This window comes from Rhineura floridana, chromosome 3 (genome assembly GCF_030035675.1).
Source record: "Rhineura floridana isolate rRhiFlo1 chromosome 3, rRhiFlo1.hap2, whole genome shotgun sequence".
NCBI classification, from domain to species: domain Eukaryota; kingdom Metazoa; phylum Chordata; class Lepidosauria; order Squamata; family Rhineuridae; genus Rhineura; species Rhineura floridana.
In genome coordinates this window covers 226,233,253-226,256,642 of record NC_084482.1, presented here as the reverse complement: position 1 = coordinate 226,256,642, position 23,390 = coordinate 226,233,253, and the positions used below count along the sequence as shown (strand labels likewise).

At 43.4% G+C, this 23,390-nt stretch overlaps 1 protein-coding gene across 1 annotated transcript in view; it reads left to right on the top strand.

The window, feature by feature from the left end:
• The first annotated feature begins 2,772 nt into the window (after window positions 1-2,772).
• LOC133379084 (vomeronasal type-2 receptor 26-like) overlaps window positions 2,773-23,390 on the top strand; it is a 34,228-nt gene continuing 13,610 nt past the window's right edge. The window contains exons 1-5 of the mRNA XM_061613695.1: window positions 2,773-2,984; window positions 3,902-4,193; window positions 18,638-18,853; window positions 21,094-21,220; window positions 21,622-22,388. Coding sequence (XP_061469679.1) covers window positions 2,773-2,984; window positions 3,902-4,193; window positions 18,638-18,853; window positions 21,094-21,220; window positions 21,622-22,388 — 1,614 coding nt within the window. The remainder of the gene's footprint in view (window positions 2,985-3,901; window positions 4,194-18,637; window positions 18,854-21,093; window positions 21,221-21,621; window positions 22,389-23,390) is intronic.

Genomic DNA, 23,390 nt, shown 5'->3' with positions numbered 1-23,390 from the left:
TTCGCAAATTCTGGTGCAGACATTAATATACACCCCAAAATAATATCTTGGAACAGGCTCTTAATGAAGCCATTTTGTCAGTGAAGTTCAGGCCAAGCTCACCTGTCCCATGTCTGGACTGTGAGAATAGTCTTAGATGGCACATAGGGAACACCACATAGAGTGTTTTGAAATATTAAGTGGTTTAGAAATGCATTTCAATAAATAAACATGCCTCTCCATTCTCCATCCAGGCAAGGACGAGTACCAGCCAGGCACTCAAAAACACTCCAGGAGTCCCAAGGGCCACACAGCCATCACAAGTCATCCATCTGCCAAGACAGGTTCTCTCCCACTCACCCCCCAGCAATGTATCTGTCCCAATGCTCCACTTCAGTGCAAGGGAAGGTCACGAAAGGACCAAGGCTGGAAAACAGCCCTTCATTGCCTGAGATATTGGCAATCTCCGTCACAGTGCAGGGAACATTGGTGCAAAGTGGCTCAGTGTTCTGTGTCAGCAGCTCATTGTGCTCTGCAGGAACCATCCTGAGTTTTAGGCACATTTGTCTACCCCTCAAAAAACTGTCACTAGATTTAAGCACGTCAGATACAGACCACAGACAGAGGATTTTTATTATCAGAAAATAATGGGAGGTTACAGTTAAAGAGTCAGCCACAAGCAACCTATTTCCAGCGAGGTAGGGCCATCCATCACTAGAAACTGGATTCCCCCATTATTTGTGGTGGGGGCTGCTGAATGGACGACCCTCTCCTTCCCCAGGAATAATTCAGGAAGGGGGTGGGGCAGACCTCCACCCTCTGACCAGGAGCAGGAGGAAGTGTTGGAATAGGCAAATATTGCATGTTCACTTTAAGGGATATTTGGAGAAATATTCCATGTACCTGTTCACCATGATGTAACTTCCTAATGGGTGGGGTTAGTTACCTGACTTCCTCCTCCTTTGTCCTGGAGATTTTGAATATTCTCCATTATTGATCTCTTTGCCTCTGGGGAGGCCACATGGCAGATGCTCTCTGCTGAGAGCATCACTCTAAAGACTAAGATGGACTAAGACTTCTGTTTTCTTTCATCTAAGCTACAGCCTATGTTTCTGAACATATGAAAAGGTTGTGAGTAAATGTTCTTTATCTTTTACCTAAGAAGATTGTGTCTATTGTTATTTGTGCCTGGGAAATGTGGGACTGGTTTTTATCTCACTCTGCTGCTTGCATTTTTTTTATATATCTCTGCTAAGAAATAGGACCATCAAACTTAGTTCCTATTTCACCTTATATTTTTAAAATACCAAACAAAAACTACACTTGGTCCTGGCACTTATGACGGTGTTTCTGCATAACAGGGATGGAAACCTTCTTCAGCCTGAGGGCCACATTCCTTCATCACCAACCGTTTGGAGGCACGATGTTGAAGGTGGACATGGCCAATGGAGAAAGTAGATGGAGCAACAGATGTGACTCTTGTCTTACTACAATAGGCTACATTCCTAGCACACAAAAGCAAGAGACTTTGAACTCTCTCTCTCTCTCTCTCTCTCTCTCTCTCACTCACTCTCTCTCTCTCTCTCTCTCACACACACACACACACCCCTCTCCATCCATCCCTCCATACAAGTTGGACATATTACCAGAGCTTGGAAAAGTTATTTTAAACTACAACTCCCATCAGCCCCAGCCAGCATGGCCACTGAATTGGGGTGATGGGAATTGTAGTTCAAAAAAGTAACTTTTCCAAGCTCTGCATATTACAGCCAAGCAAAAGCTTTCGAGGAGGGAGTGGATCAGGGCCACTGAGGAGTGGGTCTGGAGTGTGGGCATGGACCAGGGAGAAACCCAAGGGCCAGAGAGAGAGGCTTTGAGGGCCACATTTGGCCTCTGGGCCTGAGCTGCCCCACTCCTGCTGTACAGCAAATGGTCAGGCCAAGCTGAGCTCCCCCTTTGCTGACCCCTCGTCAGAATACCGAGCGGTGGCCCATCTGATTTGGCACAAACATGTTTCTCTCCAGCCGTGCACCTGCACTTGCAGCCAAAGAGAATCCAGCAGAGGTGCTGCTGCTCCCCCCAGTAATTATCAAAATCACTGTGATTTGTTCTTGCTCTTCCCAAAGCTCAAGGATTGCTTCCCTCCCTTTGAGTCCAACAGCAGTCAAGAGCAGCATGAAGTCACGACTGCAACGGAGCCTGGAGAAGAGGATGCAAAGTTGACTGCATAAAGGACTCCTTTGCTGCTGAGAGCCTGAGTTGAGAGTAAAGACAGATGCATGAGGCTGTGCCAGAGTGAGGCGAGGGCCATAGTTCAGTAGCAGAGCTAGAAGATCCTGGGTTCAACCACTGGCACCTCCAGGTAGGGCTGAGAGAGACCCTCTGCCTGCAACCTCAGAGAGCCATTGCCAGATTGACTGGGTGTAAAGCAGGTTTCTGTGTTCCTATTTTAATCAACCCTTGATTCAGGACCATGAGGACTGGAAGCTTCCTTTATTTTTAGGCGAAGGGCTTTAGCTCAGTCACAGAGAAAGAGCTGTGAATGCAGAAGGTCCCAGGTTCAGACCTCCAGCTTTGCCGCCTAGAGACCCTCTCCCTGAACCCCTGCAGACTCAGCGCTAGTCAGCGTAGATGATTCTGAACCCGAAGGAGCAAAAGTCTGACTCAGAGATTCTTCTGGCCCTGCCATGATTCGCTTTGGCTCTGAAGTCCCAGCTCAGCTCCGTCTCCCGAGTAAAGGCTCCGAAGTTGAGGGCAGTTGCAAGGGAGGTGATGGTGGCAGGCAGAGCCAGGATGATTCTCCTCATCCTGATGCTGCTGCTAACGGCCCGTGAGGTCTGTGGGACGATGAAGGTAAAGTGCCCCTTGAATCTGATCAGGGATGACGCTGAAGCTGTGAATTATTACATGCCAGGAGACCACCTCATTAGCGGCATCGTGTCGCCCCAAATGAGTTTCTTTGAACCACTCACGTTCTCCAATCCTCCCTTATTCAAGATTTCTTTGTAAGTAGCCATCTGTTGATTGATGTAGTGCTTCCCTACCTGATTCAATTAAATTGCTTTTTAAAATGTGTTTTTAAATTTGTTTATTTGTTTTTAATGTTGTTAATTGTTGTAATTCGCGTGAAGTATTAGTACCCCTCTATTCAGCACTGGTTAGGCCTCATCTTGAATACTGCGTCCAGTTCTGGTCTCCGCACCAAGAAGGATGCAGACAAACTGGAACAGGTTCAGAGGAGGGCAACAAGGAGGATCAGGGGACTGGAAACAAAGCCCTATAAGGAGAGACTGAAAGAACTGGGCATGTTTAGCCTGGAGAAGAGAAGACTGAGGGGAGATTAGATAGCACTCTTCAAGAACATGAAAGGTTGTAACACAGAGGAGGGCCAGGATCTCTTCTCAATCATCCCAGAGTGCAGGACATGGAATAATGGGCTCAAGTTGCAGGAAGCCAGAGTTCGACTGGACATCAGGAAAAACTTCCTAACTGTTAGAGCCATACAACAATGGAACCAATGACCTAGAGAGGTAGCGGGCTCTTCGACACTGGAGGCATTCAAGGGGCAGCTGGACAGCCATCTGTCGGGAATGCTTTGATTTGGATTCCTGCATTGAGCAGGAGGTTGGACTTGATAGCCTTATAGGCCCCTTCCAACTCTACTGTTCTATGATTCTATGACTTCAAACTTGCTGACATTGACTTGTATTTGCCATTTTGATGTCCGTTCACCATTGTGGAGAGATCCTTTTGGAGCTGGTTGCAATCCAACAACGTAAAATTAGGATTCTTTGCCAAATGTGCATCACTTTACACTTGGTTACCTTGAATTGTATTTGGCATTTTGCTGTTCATTTACCTGGTTTAAAGAGATCATTCTGGAGCTCCTCTCAACTACTATTCATTCATTCATTCATTTCAGGGTGTCATCTATAAAGAACTGGCACATCTGGTCCCTCCTGACTGCCATTCACAAAGTCAACCAGAACCCCAAGCTCTTACCCAATGTTAGCCTTGGCTACAACATCTATGACAATCTCTTTGATGGGAGAATTACTTCCGATGCCATGATAGACCTGCTGGCTGGTGGCAAAAGCAACATTCCAAACTACAGTTGTGGGAGACAGAATAATTTGCTGGCTGTTCTTGAAGGGGCCAATGCTGACATCTCCAAGCAGATTTCAGTTGTGTCTGGCATCTACAAAATTCCGCAGGTATGAATAGGGGGGAAAATCAGCTGCAACATTCCCAACCGATGTTGCTGCCATCTTTATCCTATTGGCCATTCTGGGTTGGGCTGATGGATGCAGGAGTCCGACAACACCTGGAGGGTCTCGGCCTCCGCTTCCCTGGCCTAGGTGATCTGGCTGCTGTTGAACAGGACCACACATGATGTGTACCAATATATCTCTTTCAGCAAAAGCAATGGCTGTTTGGACACTCACACTCATGTTCCACACCCGTCATCATCACACCTGTCTTTTCTCCTTTCCTCACCAGCTCAGTTATGGCTCTGCTCTTCATGACAAAACCCAGTTCCCTTTTGTCTACTGGATGGCCCCAAAGGAAGAACATCAGTGCCCGGGGATTGTCAAGTTGCTCCTGTATTTTGGATGGACCTGGATCGGTCTCTTTGCTCCAGACAATGACAATGGGGATAGGTTCCTGAGCACATTGATGCCTCTGATGATCCACAGTGAAATTTGTGTTGCCTTCTCAGAAATAGTCGCACAAGAATGTGCACAACTGTGGGTAGAGACTGGTCGACCTGCTGCGTGGAGTCAAGTCAATGTATTTGTTTACTATGCGGACTCTCAGCATGAACTTGGCACAATCATTGTGACACAAATCCTACTTGAAAAGCTACAAACTGGGGGCAAAGTCTGGATCTCCACAGTTGTGCAGGATGTTAATTTGATCTTGTATTACCCTTTTGACCTGTTCCGGCATCTCCTTGGCTCTTTCTCCTTAATTAAGGCAAACAAGAGGATAAAACACGGCAACTTACGAGCATATGATCATCTTCTTGTGCAGTTTTGGAACAGAACATTTCTTTGCTCCCATTCCAAGCACGTGTTGTCTGTCAGAGGCTGGACAAGATGCACAGAGAAGGAGAACCAAGAGCAGCTGCCCTCAGAGGAGCTTGAAAGGATGCTGTCTCATGACAGCCATGGTATCAATGCCATTGTCCAGGCTGTAGCACAAGCTTTAAATGCTGCTTATTCACAAAGATCCCAGCACAGGGTGGGACGTCAAAAGTTACAGCCATGGCAGGTATTCCCCCTTTCTGTCCCAGGCACCCTCTTGTCTTCTTCCTTCCTTCCTCGTATTTTGTGCCACCATGGAACTCACTGGCTGTCCATTACCGGGCTAAGTTTAAGGTGCTGGTCTTTGGTGTGTAAAAAAAAAAAAGTTTAAGAAAATGTTTTTTTAAAAAACACTTGTGTCACCTCCCTCTGATAAGTCTTTATCACAGGGCAGCCTCTCAAACCAACTCAGTCACTGGTTGCCTTCCCCTGACCCAGCCAGAGGTAGCATTACTAGCAGGGCCTCCCCTGCCAGTCGTAGGACCCAAGATGGTTGATCCTGGGGGAGTCACTCTTTTACATACTTGGGTCCTAAGCTGTTTAGGGCTTTGTACGCTAGTACAAATATGTTGGATTGAGCTTGGTAGTTCACCAGCAGCATAGAGTAGTGTCCGGGAACCCAAGGTCCATCAGACTCGCTTTCTGTAAACACTGGTTTCCTTAATTATCTGCTGCTCCCAATTCAGTCACAATAATTTCAGCACCCTCCTAGTATTTTTATATTTATGTATATTATTGCATTTATATCCCGCCTTTCCACCAAGGAGCTCAAGGTGGCATACATGGTTCTCCCCCTCACTATTTTATCCTCACAACAACCCTGTGAGGTAGGTTGGGCTGAGAGGCGATGACTGGCGCAAGGTCACCCAATGGGCTTCATGACCGAGAGGGAATTTGGACCCTGGCCTCCCGGGTCATAGTCCAACACTCTAACCACTCTGCCATGCTGGCTCTTAAGCAGTGTGTATAGCAGGCTCTAGGCGTGAGATGGAGACCAACACTGGAGACAGGATAGATTGTAGGCTTATTAAAGGGATACTATTTACACAGGAAATACTGATACTTAAAAGGTCTTGAAAGGTGCTTGCTGAACATTTCTGAAGACTTAAGAGATACCGTTGCTGATACAAAGTCATCTATGTAGCTTTTACCTCAGCCCAACATCCCAAAACCCCAACCCAGGCAATGGTCTGGGGCAGTTATGTGCCTGTTGGCAAATGTGCATATAGAGAGTTTCTCTTTGGCATGTTTTCTTGGATGGCATAGGATATTTTCTGGCTTGGTTACCTTATCCTGAACCCATCAAGTTCCCCCTCGCAAATAGCCCCAAATCTACAAAATGGCCACAATGCTTCCTTGCTTCATAAATTGTCATTTTTCCTCCCAGGAAGCATTGATTTTAGGAAGACAATTCTTATTGTAATCTTTGTTCCCGAGAACGTTTTGAACAATTTCATTTGTAATGCTTATTGCCCTAAAGGCAACATTCTTAAAGGAAAATGCAATTTTATGAATTCAGCGTCAAATATGCCACCAATTCCTAGATCTAAAAAGCAAAACAAGTAAAATGTTGCTGAAAGATAGATCTCTTTGTTGCTTAATGTAGCTACCACCATAGCACACATTAGGCCTAAACTCAAGTTAAATGGATTTTGACAAACATCGCTACACCCACTTACTTTATTTATTTATTTGCGGTCATAGACCCAACTATTATCAAAACATTGTACAGACAGTTTAGTTAAAATAAAGTTAAAAATGATACAATAAGATTTTAAAACAACAGCATTATTTTCAAATGATCTGGGACTTCTAAATTTCCAAGCATTGTAATTGAGCCATATATACAAATTTAGCCATATTCAAAGTGATTTGTTTGTTTAGTCCGGATAATAAATAGCACAACCTTTCCTTGGGAGTCATTGAAGATGTATTAACTATACTACTTGATAAAAATTTAGCACGTATAGAATCGTATAAATGACATTCAAATATTGCATGATAAAGCGTTTCAATTTTTTCAGACCCACAAGGACATAGTCTATTTGCGTATGGTATTTCTTGATATCTCCCTATTAAAAGAGAAGAATGTAATGAATTGAATCTGGCTTTCGTAAAAGCCAGACGCAGTTTAGGGAGTATCAGAAAATCTAAATATGGGGCATAATGGAACAAATCAAAATTAAAATGAAAATATAATGGAGAGCAAGTTTTTGTGGCCATTGAGATTTTTTTTGGAAATCAATATCTTTAAGACGTGTGCGAATTTGTTGTTTGGCCATATTGAGAGGTTGTGTAGATAAATAGGCGGTTGATAGCCCTATAGAAGAAAATTTCAACCCCATATTTTTGTTCCAGCTTGCCGCGTAAGTGTCTCTCCATATTTGATTTAAATATCCCGGAGGCTGCTCGTATGATAATTTAACCCAATAATTTGAAGCTAACAACCACGCCTGGGATTCAATAGACGAGATACCAGCTTCCAATCTGAGGGCAGCCGCCGGTGCACATCTTGGCACCCCCAGCAGGCAGCGGAGGAAGTTGGTGAGCACTGCTTCAATTGAAGCTTTAAACTCATGAATCCATATTGGGGTTCCGTATAGCAGCTGGGGAATTATTTTTAATTTAAAAATCCTGCTGGAACATAATTTCCCCCTTTATGAAAAAAGTAGCGTAGAAGTTGATTTATTGAGATCCGTGCCTTAGCAATCATGGCTTTTATATGCGCAGCCCAACATAAAGACGACTGAAAGATTATGCCCAAGTACTTATACTGAGAAACTAAAGCTATTTGATGGCCGTTTACTATCCAGGTACCTGTAGTTTTCCTTGGAGAGAAGACTAAGATATTTGTTTTAGAATAATTGATTGTTAAAAAATTTCGTGTACAGTAGGTCATAAAAGTTCTTAAGAGGCGTTTAAGACCAACCTTGGAAAGGGACAATAAAACAGCGTCATCAGTGTATAATAGAAGAGGGCAGGATAATTCCCCAATCTGTGGGGAATGATAATCACTGGCTATGCATAACGCATTTAAGTCATTGAGATAGAGTGAAAACAGCGAGGGGGCAAGAATGCATCCCTTCCTTACGCCTTTGGCAATGGGAATTGGGGAAGTTAAGTTACCCTCGGGGCCGCAGCGAACCTGCATAGAATTTTGACAATGAAGATTATAGATTTAAAAAAGTAGCCATTTGTCAATTTGATATTTTTCAAGTTTGCTCCAAAGGTGTTCTCTTAAAATGGAGTCAAAAGCCGCCTTTAAATCCACAAATGCCACATAGAGTCCATTTCCTCTAGATTTCCTATATTTTTCTGCAAGAAAAGTTAACAACAAGCTGTGATCCAAAACAGAACGCCCTATTCTAAACCCAGCCTGTTCATCACCAAGAATATTTTTTTCTTCCAACCATTGTGTAATTTTGATTTTAAATGGGATGAATAGAGCTTTCCAATTGTAGAGAGCAGACTAATTGGAAGGTAATTTGATGGATCCTCCTTTCCTCCTTTTTTATAAATCGGTATCACTATAGCTTTTCGCCATTCATCTGGAATGAGGCCGGTGTTGTTGATTTTGGTCAAAACATTCGCTAACAACGGGACCCACCAATCTGAAAATTTTTTCAGAAGCTCTGGAGGTATGTTGTCTGGGCCAGGAGGCTTAGCAGGTTTTAAAGCTGCTATTAATTCTCTAATTTCATCGTGGGTAACTGGATCCCATTGGAGTAAATCAGAGAAATCAGGGGATGAATTGGTGTTATAATAATTGGTACAGTCATTTGTGTAAAGTTCCAAAAAGAACTGTTCCCATTTTTGGGGAGGAATAGCGCATGGATTATAGATTGAGGATTTTAACGAATTAGATATAATTTGCCAAAACTTTTTTGAATTTTGGGATCTAGCCGCCTCAATTAGAGTTTTCCAATCGTCTAGTATGGCCAGCCTTTTCTTTTTGGCCAAGGTCGACTTCTATTTGTTTTTTATAACATAATATTCTGCTGGTAAAAATTTAGTATTGCAGTGTCGATACTGACGATAGATTTCACGTAGTTGGCATTTTAAATCGAAACACTCATTATCAAACCAAATGGCTTTTGCTCTTACATTCGATTTTGAGTTAATTTTACTAGTTTTGGGCAGTAGAATAGAGTTCATGTGCAATATTAATAGTTCATACTCTTTCAGAAGTGTGCATATATTCTCTTCTTTCATTATCTGGTCGCGAGTGTTTAGAACCCAGAACAAATTAAATTTTTTTTGCATTTTTATGTTTAAAATCGGAGACCAAATTTATTTTTATTTTATTTATTTATTAAATTTATATACCGCCCGACTAGCAATAGCTCTCTGGGCGGTGAACATAAAATAGCATAAAAATACAATGAATAACAAAACAATACTAAAATACAATCAACAATCCAATACAATAAACATTTTTAAAATTAAATCAGTGTAACTTAAAATGCTTCAGAGAATAGGAAGGTTTTGACCTGGCGCCGGAAGGAGAGCAGAGTCGACGCCAGGCGTACTTCCTCAGGGAGACTGTTCCATAGTTTGGGGGCCACCACTGAGAAGGCCCTAGATCTTGTCATCACCCTCCGGGCCTCCCTGTGAGTTGGAACCCGGAGGAGGGCCTTCATAGCAGAACGTAGTGCACGGGCCGGTTCATATTGGAAGAGGCGTTCCGCAAGGTATCGTGGTCCCGCACCGTATAAGGCTTTATAGGTTAATACCAACACTTTGAATCTAGCCCGGAAACATATTGGCAACCAGTGCAAGCTGGCCAGAACAGGTGTTATATGCTCGGACCGCTTGGTCCTTGTCAGCAATCTGGCCGCCGCATTTTGCACTAGTTGTAGCTTCCGAACTGTCTTCAAAGGTAGCCCTACGTATTTTTATATATTTTATAATTTTAATTGTATATAATTATAATTTTAAATTGTCTTTTTATATATTAGATAATTGGAATTCAGAATAGGATTATACTGAACTTTTAATCTAGGATTCTCTGAACAATGATGCAAAAAAACAAGGGTAGATGATCGCTATTGTGCTTGTTTCCTACTTTAAAGATATTAATTGATCTTAACAGATGTTTTGATACAATAACATAATCTATTACACTGCATCCATTTTTTGAAATGAAGGTGAATTCCCTCTACCAGATATATAGGTGAGACCATTTAGTATCTGGAGATCGTGGATGGCCACTAAACGCGTTAAACATATTCCCCCAAAATTTATTTTTGTATCTTTAGACGCCCTCTCTAGGGAGGAAGTATAATGTTCTATATCTTCTCCACCCCACAAATTGGAAGTAAGAAAAGCTTCATTGTTGGGCCCAGTTCTCGCATTTAAATCACCCAGGATGATTAAATTTGCATTTGGGTATTTACATTCTAGTTCTGAGAGATATTTTTCAATGTCATTCCAAATCCAACTTGTATATTTCCTTTGATTTGTAGGGGGTATATAGAGATTTATTATCAAAATAGACTCAATTTGAAAAGTCAAAAGAATTGACATGGCAAAGTTTCCCCTGGCTTGTAACTCTGTGTGTTTTGCCGTCAGTGCAGTAGAAACGAACACAGCCAGACCGCCTCTCGCTCTACCCTTCTTGTTATCTAGGGGGATGGCAGGGAGGTAATAAGATGAGTAGCCATTTAAAAAAGGCGTAAGGTTTAACCAAGTCTCCTGTAATGCAACTATATCATATTTACTAATATAAGCTAGCAGTTCCGGATCTTTTTCCTTTGCTTTTCAGCCCGAAATATTCCAGGATAGAAAGGAGATGGATTCTTTGGTTTGAAGGAATGTCTTATTATACACAGAGGATTGAGTCGACATGTCGTCACGATGAGGGGCGTGTTTGTTTGTAGACAAAGAATGTCAGTTGGCTTTTTCAGAAAAGAAACTTTCATTGCTTGATAGGGATTTGATATTTTTATCTGTAAAGACATCACTCTAACAGGAAGGAGAACTTAATTCTGCCAGATATAGAAACCTGGCATTATCCCAGTCGTCACCTACCATAATTAGTCTATGTTGGATGTTGGTTTTACTAGCTCTGGTTAAGTTGTTTGAAGGGCTCCTCAACTTTGGAGCCGAAGATGTCTTAGGTTCAGATGAGTCTCTATGCTGATTTAACTCAACGTCAAATGACTTGAGTTGGTGTATCAGTTTATTCAGTTTATTGATAAGGATCATCCTCTCTTGACCAGGCAGTTGAGCGTATAATTCTGTTAATTCTATCTCCTCCGGTTCTAATTCCTTCATGTAGTGTAACAGCTGATTTGCCTCAGTTAAGTGATCCAAAGCTAGTGATGACAATTTTGAAACTGTCTGTCTAGAAGTCTGTCTTTTTCTCCCTTCTATAGTTGCTATTGGGTCGCAGGTATCGGGAGCATATAAGGCGACCAACGGTCCCGGCAGCGCGATGTTGACGAAGTATCTGTGTATCTTAATACCTTTATCTTTCATCAAAACCTCCCTTGCATGGAAGATTTGGTTGGCCAAATATCGAGAGTGGAAGGTCGCTACCAATCTCCTTTCGAGAGGGTTTACTGAAATATTTACCAATGATTTAATATAGTTTATACGTGGTCCTGTGTGAAACATTTTTCCCAAGCACTGGTCCAGAAAGAAGAAACTCGGGAAATTTACGCTGTTACCTCTTATTGTTTTTTTATAAGATATTACCAGCTTATCTGGTTGTAACGCTAAATTCCAGAATAACAGAGATTTATTAAGTGGGGTATAGGCATCTGCCAAGCTGGAAGGGGCACAAGTTGTTCCTGGCATAATTCTTATTTCCTTCGAATTAGCGCTAAGGTCGATGTTTGAAAAGCTATCCTCTTTGTCAGACGTTAATTTGAACTTTCTTGATATATGTTTGGTAGAGTTAACATGTCGATCAAGTTTAGTAGAGTTCACTTTAGACTGAGAGTCCATTATTTTATACAATGGCTTAAAATTGAAATTCTTGGATTTGGTGACTTTCAGATTTTTAAGATTTTTTGGTTTTTTAGTTTCCTTTTTCTTCATCCGTGACTGGGTTTTTTCCTTTAGCTGGGTCTTTTCTTTCTTATCAGGGACGCAAATGGATTTGTTTGTATGTCCTGAGTTTACACTTTCATCAAATTTGTGCTCTTCCCGGTTATTGCATCGCCTGGGGACCATTTCTTGCACCACAGTGGTGAGAAGGTTATTTGTTTCTAGAATGTAATGTGTGAGCAGTTGTATTTCTTGTATTAGTGGATTCTGCCATTTTTGAAATACTTCTTCCGGAATGTGATTTGTCAATTGTGCTTCTGTATTTTTAAGGGGTGAATCTTGCTCAGGATGCAGCTGATAATAATCGATGGTCAATATTTCTGAAGGAGGTCCCTCATAGAATGAATTTAAGGAGGAATTAAAGCCTGCATCTTTTAATTCCTCAGCAAGGCTGTGTAGTTTGTCTTCGTATTGTTAACCATAGCAAGGTGTTCCAACGACCATTCATGGGTTAATTTCGGTGTTGAGGATGCGGTTTGGTTTGGCTGTAGGTTATAGGGCACATGTGACAATTTTGATACTGTAGGAAATAAGCTTGTGATCTTTAATTGTACACTAGACGAGGTAGTGTCATCATTTAAAAAAGTTCCCGCATCCTGGTTCATTGTGGCTTTATAGGCCATTTATAATATTTAAGTGTGTAATTCCGCTGTACCATCCACCTTCTCTTTCATATAAAACAGAGATATATAACGTTCTAAGGTTTCTGGTTGCTCTTATCTGCTGCTAGGGATGACAATTGCAGCAAATATAACGCATAATATCATAAGAACATAAGAACATAAGAACATAAGAAGAGCCTGCTGGATCAGGCCAGTGGCCCATCTAGCCCAGCATCCTGTTCTCACAGTGGCCAACCAGGTGCCTGGGGGAAGCCCGCAAGTAGGACCCGAATGCAAGAACACTCTCCCCTCCTGAGGCTTCTGACAACTGGTTTTCAGAAGCATGCTGCCTCTGACTAGGGTGGCACAGCACAGCCATCATGGCTAGTAGCCATTGATAGCCCTGTCCTCCATGAATTTGTCCAATCTTCTTTTAAAGCCGTCCAAGCTGGTGGCCATTACTGCATCTTGTGGGAGCAAATTCCATAGTTTAACTATGCGCTGAGTAAAGAAGTACTTCCTTTTGTCTGTCCTGAATCTTCCAACATTCAGCTTCTTTGAATGTCCACGAGTTCTAGTATTATGAGAGAGGGAGAAGAACTTTTCTCTATCCACTTTCTCAATGCCATGCATAATTTTATACACTTCTATCATGTCTCCTCTGACCCGCCTTTTCTCTAAACTAAAAAGCCCCAAATGCTGCAACCTTTCCTCGTAAGGGAGTCGCTCCATCCCCTTGATCATTCTGGTTGCCCTCTTCTGAACCTTTTCCAACTCTATAATATCCTTTTTGAGATGAGGCGACCAGAACTGTACACAGTATTCCAAATGCGGCTGCACCATAGATTTATACAACGTCATTATGATATCGGCTGTTTTATTTTCAATACCTTTCCTAATTATGGCTAGCATGGAATTTGCCTTTTTCACAGCTGCCGCACACTGGGTCGACATTTTGATCGTGCTGTCCACTACAACCCCGAGGTCTCTCTCCTGGTCGGTCACCGCCAGTTCAGACCCCATGAGCGTATATGTGAAATTCAGATTTTTGGCTCCAATATGCATAATTTTACACTTGTTTATATTGAATTGCATTTGCCATTTTTCCGCCCATTCACTCAGTTTGGAGAGGTCTTTTTGGAGCTCTTCGCAATCCCTTTTTATTTTAACAACCCTGAACAATTTAGTGTCGTCAGCAAACTTGGCCACTTCACTGCTCACTCCTAATTCTAGGTCATTAATGAACAAGTTGAAAAGTACAGGTCCCAATACCGATCCTTGAGGGACTCCACTTTCTACAGCCCTCCATTGGGAGACTGTCCGTTTATTCCTACTCTCTGCTTTCTGCTTCTTAACCAATTCCTTATCCACAAGAGGACCTCTCCTCTTATTCCATGACTGCTAAGCTTCCTCAGAAGCCTTTGGTGAGGTACCTTGTCAAACGCTTTTTGAAAGTCTAAGTACACTATGTCCACTGGATCACCTCTATCTATATGCTTGTTGACACTCTCAAAGAATTCTAATAGGTTACTGAGACAGGACTTTCCCTTGCAGAAGCCATGCTGGCTCTGCTTCAGCAAGGCTTGTTCTTCTATGTGCTTAGTTAATCTAGCTTTAATAATACTTTCTACCAGTTTTCCAGGGACAGAAGTTAAGCTAACTGGCCTGTAATTTCCAGGATCCCCTCTGGATCCCTTTTTGAAGATTGGCGTTACATTTGCCACTTTCCAGTCCTCAGGCACGGAGGAGGACCCAAGGGACAAGTTACATATTTTCGTTAGCAGATCAGCAATTTCACATTTGAGTTCTTTGAGAACTCTCGGGTGGATGCCATCCGGGCCCGGTGATTTGTCAGTTTTTATATTGTCCATTAAGCTTAGAACTTCCTCTCTCGTTACCACTATTTGTCTCAGTTCCTCAGAATCCCTTCCTGCAAATGTTAGTTCAGGTTCAGGGATCTGCCCTATATCTTCCACTGTGAAGACAGATGCAAAGAATTCATTTAGCTTCTCTGCAATCTCCTTATCGTTCTTTAGTACACCTTTGACTCCCTTATCATCCAAGGGTCCAATCGTCTCCCTAGATGGTCTCCTGCTTTGAATGTATTTATAGATTTTTTTGTTGTTGGTTTTTATGTTCTTAGCAATGTGCTCCTCAAATTCTTTTTTAGCATCCCTTATTGTCTTCTTGCATTTCTTTTGCCAGAGTTTGTGTTCTTTTTTATTTTCTTCATTCGGACAAGACTTCCATTTTTTGAAGGAAGACTTTTTGCCTCTAAGAGCTTCCTTGACTTTGCTCGTTAACCATGCTGGCATCTTCTTGGCCCTGGCGGTACCTTTTCTGATCTGCGGTATGCACTCCAGTTGAGCTTCTAATATAGTGTTTTTAAACAACTTCCAAGCATTTTCGAGTGATGTGACCCTCTGGACTTTGTTTTTCAGCTTTCTTTTTACCAATCCCCTCATTTTTGTGAAGTTTCCTCTTTTGAAGTCAAATGTGACCGTGTTGGATTTTCTTGGCAATTGGCCAGTTACATGTATGTTTAATTTAATAGCACTGTGGTCACTGCTCCCAATCGGTTCAACAACACTTACATCTCGCACCAGGTCCCGGTCCCCACTGAGGATTAAGTCCAGGGTTGCCGTCCCTCTGGTCAGTTCCATGACCAACTGATCTAGGGAATAGTCATTTAGAATATCTAGAAACTTTGCTTCTTTGTCATATCCATGCCTTAGCCTTGGGACTTCTTATAAAAGTTCACTTTTAAGTTCCTTGCTTTGAGATTGATTGAAAGTTCAAAGTAAGGGATAAAACAGTCCCTATGATTTATAGTTTGCAATTCAGCTTCTTCACAGCAATTACGGCAACTGCTTCAGCTAACAGCTAGCAACTCAGTTTCGATTTAGAAAAAAAAATGCTCTGAGTTAAATATATCACAGCTCAAGCACTTTATCTTTGTTTCCTTTGTTTACGAGGTTTTTAAACGTCTCTAAGTATCATAAATCGCAGAGCAAAAAAATGCGACTTACCGGAAGCAAACACCGGAAGGCACTCTCCGCTACACCCACAAACATAAAATCTGGAGCAACTTAACCAGCTTTTTAAAAAAACAAAACAAAAACCCCACTTGTGTCACCTCCCTCTGGTAAGACCTTATTACAGGGCAGCCCCTCAAACGAACTCAGTCACCGGCTGCCTTCTTCTGATCTTCCCCAGACAAGTGTTACCACCACACCAAGAGACCTCCATTTCGCCCCTCAGCTGTCCTCTGGTTTTGTTCCTGACTGTGCCCTCATGAACCAGCTCCCTCTCTCTTCAATTCCCAAATCCCAACTGACTGTTTCACTGGCAGTTAACTTCCAGCCAATCGGAGCCTGCTGTCAACCAGACCAGTCAGAATGAATTGACCTGATCCAGGCGCCATCTAATAAAATCTCAAAGCGATCGTGTCTCTCTCCTCTCAGGCCACATTCACACCAGACCTTTATTCCACTTTAAACAGTCATGGCTTTCCCCAAAGAATCCTGGGAACTGTAGTTTGTGAAGAGTGCCGAGTGTTATTAAAAAATGGAAAATGGACTGCCTTCAAGTCGATCCCGACTTATGGCGACCCTATGAATAGGGTTTTCATGGTAAGCGGTATTCAGAGGTGGTCTACCATTGCCTCCCTCTGAGGCTGAGAGGCAGTGACTGGCCCAAGGTCACCCAGTGAGCTTCATGGCTGTGTGGGGATTCGAACCCTGGTCTCCCAGGTCCTAGTCCAGCACCTTAAACATGACGCCACACTGGCTCTCAAGTGTTATTAGGAGAACCCTACTTCCCTCACAGAACTTCAATGGCTGCAGCGATTTAACATTCAGCCTCTTCCCAGAGAATTCTGGGAATTGAAGCTCTGTGAGGGGAATAACAGTCTCCTAGCAACTGTCAGAGGCTGTCACCAAGCAACTAGTGCCAAACAGGCTTGTAAACTTGACATTACAAGGCCTTGTGACAGTCGCAGAGGTCACAGAACATATTTTTGTTGCCGTTCTAAACACAAACAGTGTTTCTCCACAACTAGAACAGAGGGATGTTATATTGTTGTAAGCTGTCCTGGCACCTGATGACGAAGGGCCAGAAACAAAACTTATAAATGAATAAATGCAATTGTAAAGAGACCAGGAGGGAGCATACCACCACTGTTAACCCTGATGAAAGGAGCTCTCAACTATGCCCTGGGCTCCTGCTGGGAGGAAGGGTGGGAAATAAATCAAATAATAAATCAAATAAATATCCAACTTCTACTGAGTTTGGAAAGTGGTTTGTCTGTCTGTCTGTTCTCTATGGTTCAGCTATCTCTTGAGTTATCATTGCCAAAGTTTGTGTGGCGCTTCCTGTCGTGGAGGAGGTGGTTTACATCTACGTTTGGAAGCCATTGGGTCTCATTTTGAACTGACATGGCAGGCTGAACCATTCCAGACTCTGCTGATCTGTATGCCTCTGAAGATATCTTCACCCAATTTGGCGTGACAGTTCTCAAGAGTGAGGAGCAGATTTTGGCCTATGTTTGAATGTTGTCAACCACCATTTTGAACCAAGATGGTGGACTGAACCATTCTGGACTGTGCCCATTTGGACACCTTTGAAGATATCACCCAGTTAGGTGTAACAGAGTGAGGAGTAGACTTTGGTCTACCTTTGGATACTGTTGGAGGCCATTTTGAATTAATATATTGAATGCCTCCAAGGATATTATTGCTCAATTTGGCATTATGGTTCCCAAAATGGAGAAGGGTGTTTTGGCCTGAATCACACCTACCCAGGGCAAATTGGGGGCAACAACACCGGAGGGGGGATGGAAGAGAGTGGAGGACAAGCCAAGCACGTGTAGCAGCAGTGTGGGAGACACCAACCGAGGGTGCAATCCCTCTGGCTGCAGTGGTCTGTTTCACCATCATGTTCCTCTCAGGGAATGCACAGGGAAAACAGCACACAGCAGGATTGAACCTCCTACTCTCTAAGTGTAGTTGGGAACAGGGGGAGGAGACACAGTGTCTTCTTCACCTGCTCCCCTCCTGACTGTCACGTCCCCTTTGGATGAATCCTCCTCAGAGGAGGAAGAGGAGGAAGAGGAGGAAGACTGGAGGGCAGCAGCAGCAGAGCCAGGAGAAGGAGTAGGCGGACTCTCTGAGGATGCAGCTTCAGCTCTCCCTCCGCTGGAGTGTGTCCATGACACAGCTGAAGCCCCTCAGTCAGGTTCAGGGAGTGAACAGGAGGCTCCTCTCCCCCCTATGGAGCAAAGAAGCCAGCGAGTAATGCAACAACGCCACCGGTCTGGCCGTTTAAGACAGCAAGCTCTTGGGAGCCGGAGGGCTTATTAAATGCACCTGTCTTAGGGAGCGGGATTTAGAAGGCAGTTCTTGCCATCAGTGGGCTGCTGACTGCAACGTTGGCTGTGACCTCCACGTGAGACCCAGATTCCAGAGCCCAGACCCTTGAACTGATCTCTTGGCTAACTGGACCTGGAAATCCCTCCAGACTTCACTTCTTCGACACTGACTCGGTACGTGTGCTCGGAAAGACTCCTCTGGTCTTCCCTCGTCTCTTCCCTGTTATCTTCCTGGCCTTGGCAGATTTACAGCCCAGCCAGCTGCCCGCTAATGAGTTTACGGCCCAGCTTTCACCCTGTCGAAGCTGACACTGACCGTACAGAGTTTTCAAAGAACTAAATTAAAATTAGCCCCATCTCTTGAATTTGTTTTGGGCCAGATTCTGGTTGGGTTTTCATCATGTTGGGTCAGGTTTGCACAGTTATATTATGGATGTACAAATCTCAGTATTTTGCAGGGTGGGTTCTTAGAATTCCTGAGCAATGCCAGGTTCTTTCCACTAGTAGTTTCTAAATGGTAATTTCTGCTGTTTTCTCTCTCCTCCTAGTTTCACCCTTTCTTAAGAGGAATCCTGTTTACTAATTCCTCCCTCGATGTACATTATTTGGATGAGAACGGGGAGCTGGAAGCTGACTTTGAGATCATCAATTGGGTGCAGTTTCCCAATAAGTCTCATGGCAGAGTCACAATAGGACAGGCATCCCCAGACCTAAAATTCACCATTCACTCGGAAGCTGTTGTGTGGCCCTTGCAGTTTAACAAGGTAGGGGAAATGGTTTGTTTTGTTTGTTTATTTGCTCTCTCACACATCTTGTCACTCACACGATCATCTCCATGAAATAAAATGTTTTCCACATACCCAGATACGCAGACACTCCCCTTCTCTATGGTTGAACCCATTTGGCGTCTGTACTCTGCGGCTGCAGTAGTCTGCAGGGGGCTCCCACTTTACTATAAAAAGAAATGGGGGGCACAAGGATCACACAAAAGGATTGAGCCATCCAATTACAGTGGCAATCGAAGTGAGGGTGGATGGTGGAGGTGACAACACGTCCAGGAGGCAAAGCAGACCTCCCCTCCCCAGACTGTCTGACTCATCCTGCAAGTGTCATTGTTCTATCAAGGTTGTAGTTGCAATTCTGTGGGATTCCCAGTTGGTTGAAGGAGACTTCTATGGGACTCCTAGTTTCCTGAGGAGAACATCAGTGAACATTCTGGATTCCCCCTGATCTCTTCTGATCAGTAAGTCAAGCAAAAAGAGCAAGTCATAATATTGTACATAGAGTCAAGCTGTGGGTCATGTCCTACGGCCATCCACTTTAGCCACACTCATTTTTGGACATCAGATGGAGGCCAACAGCCAAAGCCATGTACTGCTCATTAGGCATTATGGAGCATTCTGTTAGTATGCATTGCTCATTATTTGAATTACATTATATAACGTTATATAATGTTCATTAATGACCTAGAATTAGGAGTGAGCAACAAGTGGCCAAGTTTGCTGACGATACTAAATTGTTCAGGGTTGTTAAAACAAAAAGGGATTGCGAAGAGCTCCAAAAAGACCTCTCCAAACTGAGTGAATGGGCGGAAAAATGGCAAATGCAATTCAATCTAAACAAGTGTAAAATTATGCATATTGGAGCAAAAAATCTGAATTTCACATATACGCTCATGGGGTCTGAACTGGCGTTGACCGACCAGGAGAGAAACCTCGGGGTTGTAGTGGACAGCACGATGAAAATGTCGACCCAGTGTGCGGCAGCTGTGAAAAAGGCAAATTCCATGCTAGCGATAATTAGGAAAGGTATTGAAAATAAAACAGCCGATATCATAACGACGTTGTATAAATCTATGGTGCGGCTGCATTTGGAATACTGTGTACAGTTCTGGTCACTTCATCTCAAAAAGGATATTATAGAGTTGGAAAAGGTTCAGAAGTGGGCAACCAGAATGATCAAGGGGATGGAGCGACTCCCTTACGAGGAAAGGTTGCAGCATTTGGGGCGGGTCAGAGGAGACATGATAGAAATGTATAAAATTATGCATGGCATTGAGAAAGTGGATAGAGAAAAGTTCTTCTCCCTCTCTCATAATACTAGAACTCGTGGACATTCAAAGAAGCTGAATGTTGGAAGATTCAGGACAGACAAAAGGAAGTACTTCTTTACTCAGTGCATAGTTAAACTATGGAATTTGCTCCCACAAGATGCAGTAATGGCCACCAGCTTGGATGGCTTTAAAAGAAGATTGGACAAATTCATGGAGGACAGGGCTATCAATGGCTACTAGCCGTGATGGCTGTGCTCTGCCACCCTAGTTAGAGGCAGCATGCTTCTGAAAACCAGTTGCCAGAAGCCTCAGGAGGGGAGAGTGTTCTTGCACTCGGGTCCTGCTTGCGGGCTTCCCCCAGGCACCTGGATGACCACTGTGAGAACAGGATGCTGGACTAGATGAGCCACTGGCCTGATGCAGCAGACTCTTCTTATGTTCTTATGTTCTTATGTTATATTGTATGGATGTTATGTTATGTATTTATATTTTATTGTACATTATGTTGTAAACTGCCCTGTGGTCTTTTGATCAAGAATGGCATGTAACAACCAAGACAACAGCAACATTTTGTGGTAGCTCTACAAAACACCATAATCCACTTTAAATGTGCACACTTAAATTTCCCAGTGTGCACTTGAATTCCAACCCCCCCTACACTCACTGCCAAATACTGGCAGAGCTGCCTTCAGATAGTTCAGTCTTTAAAAGGAAACAGGGTAGAGAGGCAGCAGCATCACACTTGTTTATTTGAAAGAGCCTAATTAGCTCCCAGTTACGTTCATAAACACACCACTGTGGATTCACAGCCCTGCAGTAATGCATCAGAGGAGCTCCCCACAAATAAAAGGGATTAGATAGACTCCATTGGATGCTTTGCAAAATCTAGGATTTATTTCATTATCTCTAATTTTTTCCCCAATTGATACTCCTTCTTCTCTTTCTGCTCAGACTGTGCCTCGTTCCAGGTGCACAGAGAGCTGTCGTCCCGGATATGCCAAGGAGATTCTGGAAGGGAAGCCAGTTTGCTGCTATGCTTGTGATCCATGTGCAGAAGGGACCATCTCCACTCAGGAAGGTGAGCCACTATGGCCAGGGGTCATGATAGACAATGGCAACCCCTCCTCTATGCTGCTGGATCTATTATAGGAGAAAGGGAGGTGTCAGTGATGCTAAAATCACAGTGTGGTGCATCTGTCTCCATCATTGTGGACTTTTAGGGGGAATTTGAAAGCACTCCTGTTTACCCAGGAATTTGTGGCTGAAGGGGATTGCTCCTGGCAACCCGGAGATCACTGGAAGAATTCTTTTTATCTGTAACTACTTTTAGAATGTTTTGAACTGTAACTGTTTTCAAAATGTTTTTAATTGTTTTTAGAATGCTTTGCTCTTCTTGTTGTTGAATTGTTTGTTGATGCTTGATGCCCTGGGATCCCTGAGGAGGAAGAGTGAGATATCATCATCACCACTTTTTTTCAGATGTGGACCATTGCACCAAATGTCCAGAAGATCAGCATCCAAACAAGGACCGAAATCAATGTGCCCCCAAGACTATCACCTTTCTGGCCTACGAAGAATACTTGGGGATCATCCTGGGTTCCTTTGCCCTATTCTTGTCCTTGACCACAGGTTGCACATTAGGAATCTTCATTAAATTCCTAGAAACTCCAATAGTCAAAGCCAACAACCGGGACCTCTCCTACATCCTCCTCGTCTCCCTCCTGCTCTCCTTTCTGTCCTCCTTCCTGTTCATCGGCCAGCCAAGGAAAGCGACCTGCCTTCTCCGACAAACTGCCTTCAGTGTCATCTTCTCAATTGCCATATCTTCTGTGTTGGCAAAAACCATCACTGTGGTGCTGGCCTTCCTGGCCACAAAGCCAGGGAACAGGGTGAGGAGATGGCTGGGAAAGAGTCTGGGCAACTCCATTGTCATTTCCTGTTCCACTGTCCAAGTTGTCATCTGCACCATCTGGTTGGGGACCTCTTCTCCGTTCCCAGTGTCTGACATGCACTCCCAGCCTGGAGAGATCATCCTGCAGTGCAATGAAGGGTCTGTTGCGATGTTTTACGTTGCTCTTGGCTACATGGGCTTCCTGGCTGCCATCTGCTTCACGGTGGCTTTCCTTGCCAGGAAGCTGCCTGGGGCCTTCAATGAAGCCAAGCTGATCACCTTCAGCATGCTGGTCTTCTGCAGTGTTTGGGTGTCCTTTGTGCCCACCTACCTGAGCACGAAGGGGAAATACATGGTAGCTGTGCAGGTCTTTTCCATCTTGGCCTCCAGTGCTGGGCTCCTGGGCTGCATCTTCATTCCCAAATGCTACATTATTGCACTGAGGCCTGATCTGAACACAAAGGAGCATCTTACCAAAAAAAGCTTAGGGTTCAGTCTGACCCATAGCACTAGGGATAGAGAAACTCTGTAAGTTCCATGAGTGATGTACGTGGGGTGCAGACTACAATTTGCTTCCAAGACCTCACAAATACATTTGCCCATGTTACTGGTGCCAACATTCACCACACCCACTGCCTCTTCACACCGCTATCTGCCAGGCTTTGTAGAAATACCTCCTGCCTCCTCCTGAAGTCCAGAGTGAACTGGGCAATTGCATAAGGACAGCTCCTGGTCCAGGAATGAGTGGACTACTGATATGGATCGTCTTGGCTTAAGAGGGAAGAGGGTTCTCTACCTGTGTTTTGGTAGGGAAAGACTTGCTTGCCTGCAATCCTGCTGAGTTAGAGAAGGCGGACTGAGAGTGACTAACTATAAAGGAGGCAGGCAGGGTGTTGTACAAGAATGAGACTCTATATTTCACAGTGGCTGAGCTGTGGAGTTTATTGATGGATTTGCATTGTGGATAATTTGATATGCTGCTTAGAAAACCATCACCTCTTTGTTTTGCTGCCGTTGGCAATCATCTTATGCTGGAACCCATGCCACTTTTCTTAAGATATGAGTACCAATCCCTCATTATTTCTCCCCCGCAATAAGCACTGGCTATTATGCATTATGTACCATTATGTACCACTAAATATTGCTTATTATTTGAATTATATTTATATAACATTTATGCTTTTGTACTGCATTGGTATGATTCTATGTATTTATATTAGATTGTGCACCGTGCTCTATGTTGTAAACTGCCCTCTGAGCTTTTGATCAAGGATGACATGTAATAATGATAATAACAATAATATCATCATCATGGAAAACTATTAATTGAGTTACTCTCCAAGGGGCTCAACAAATC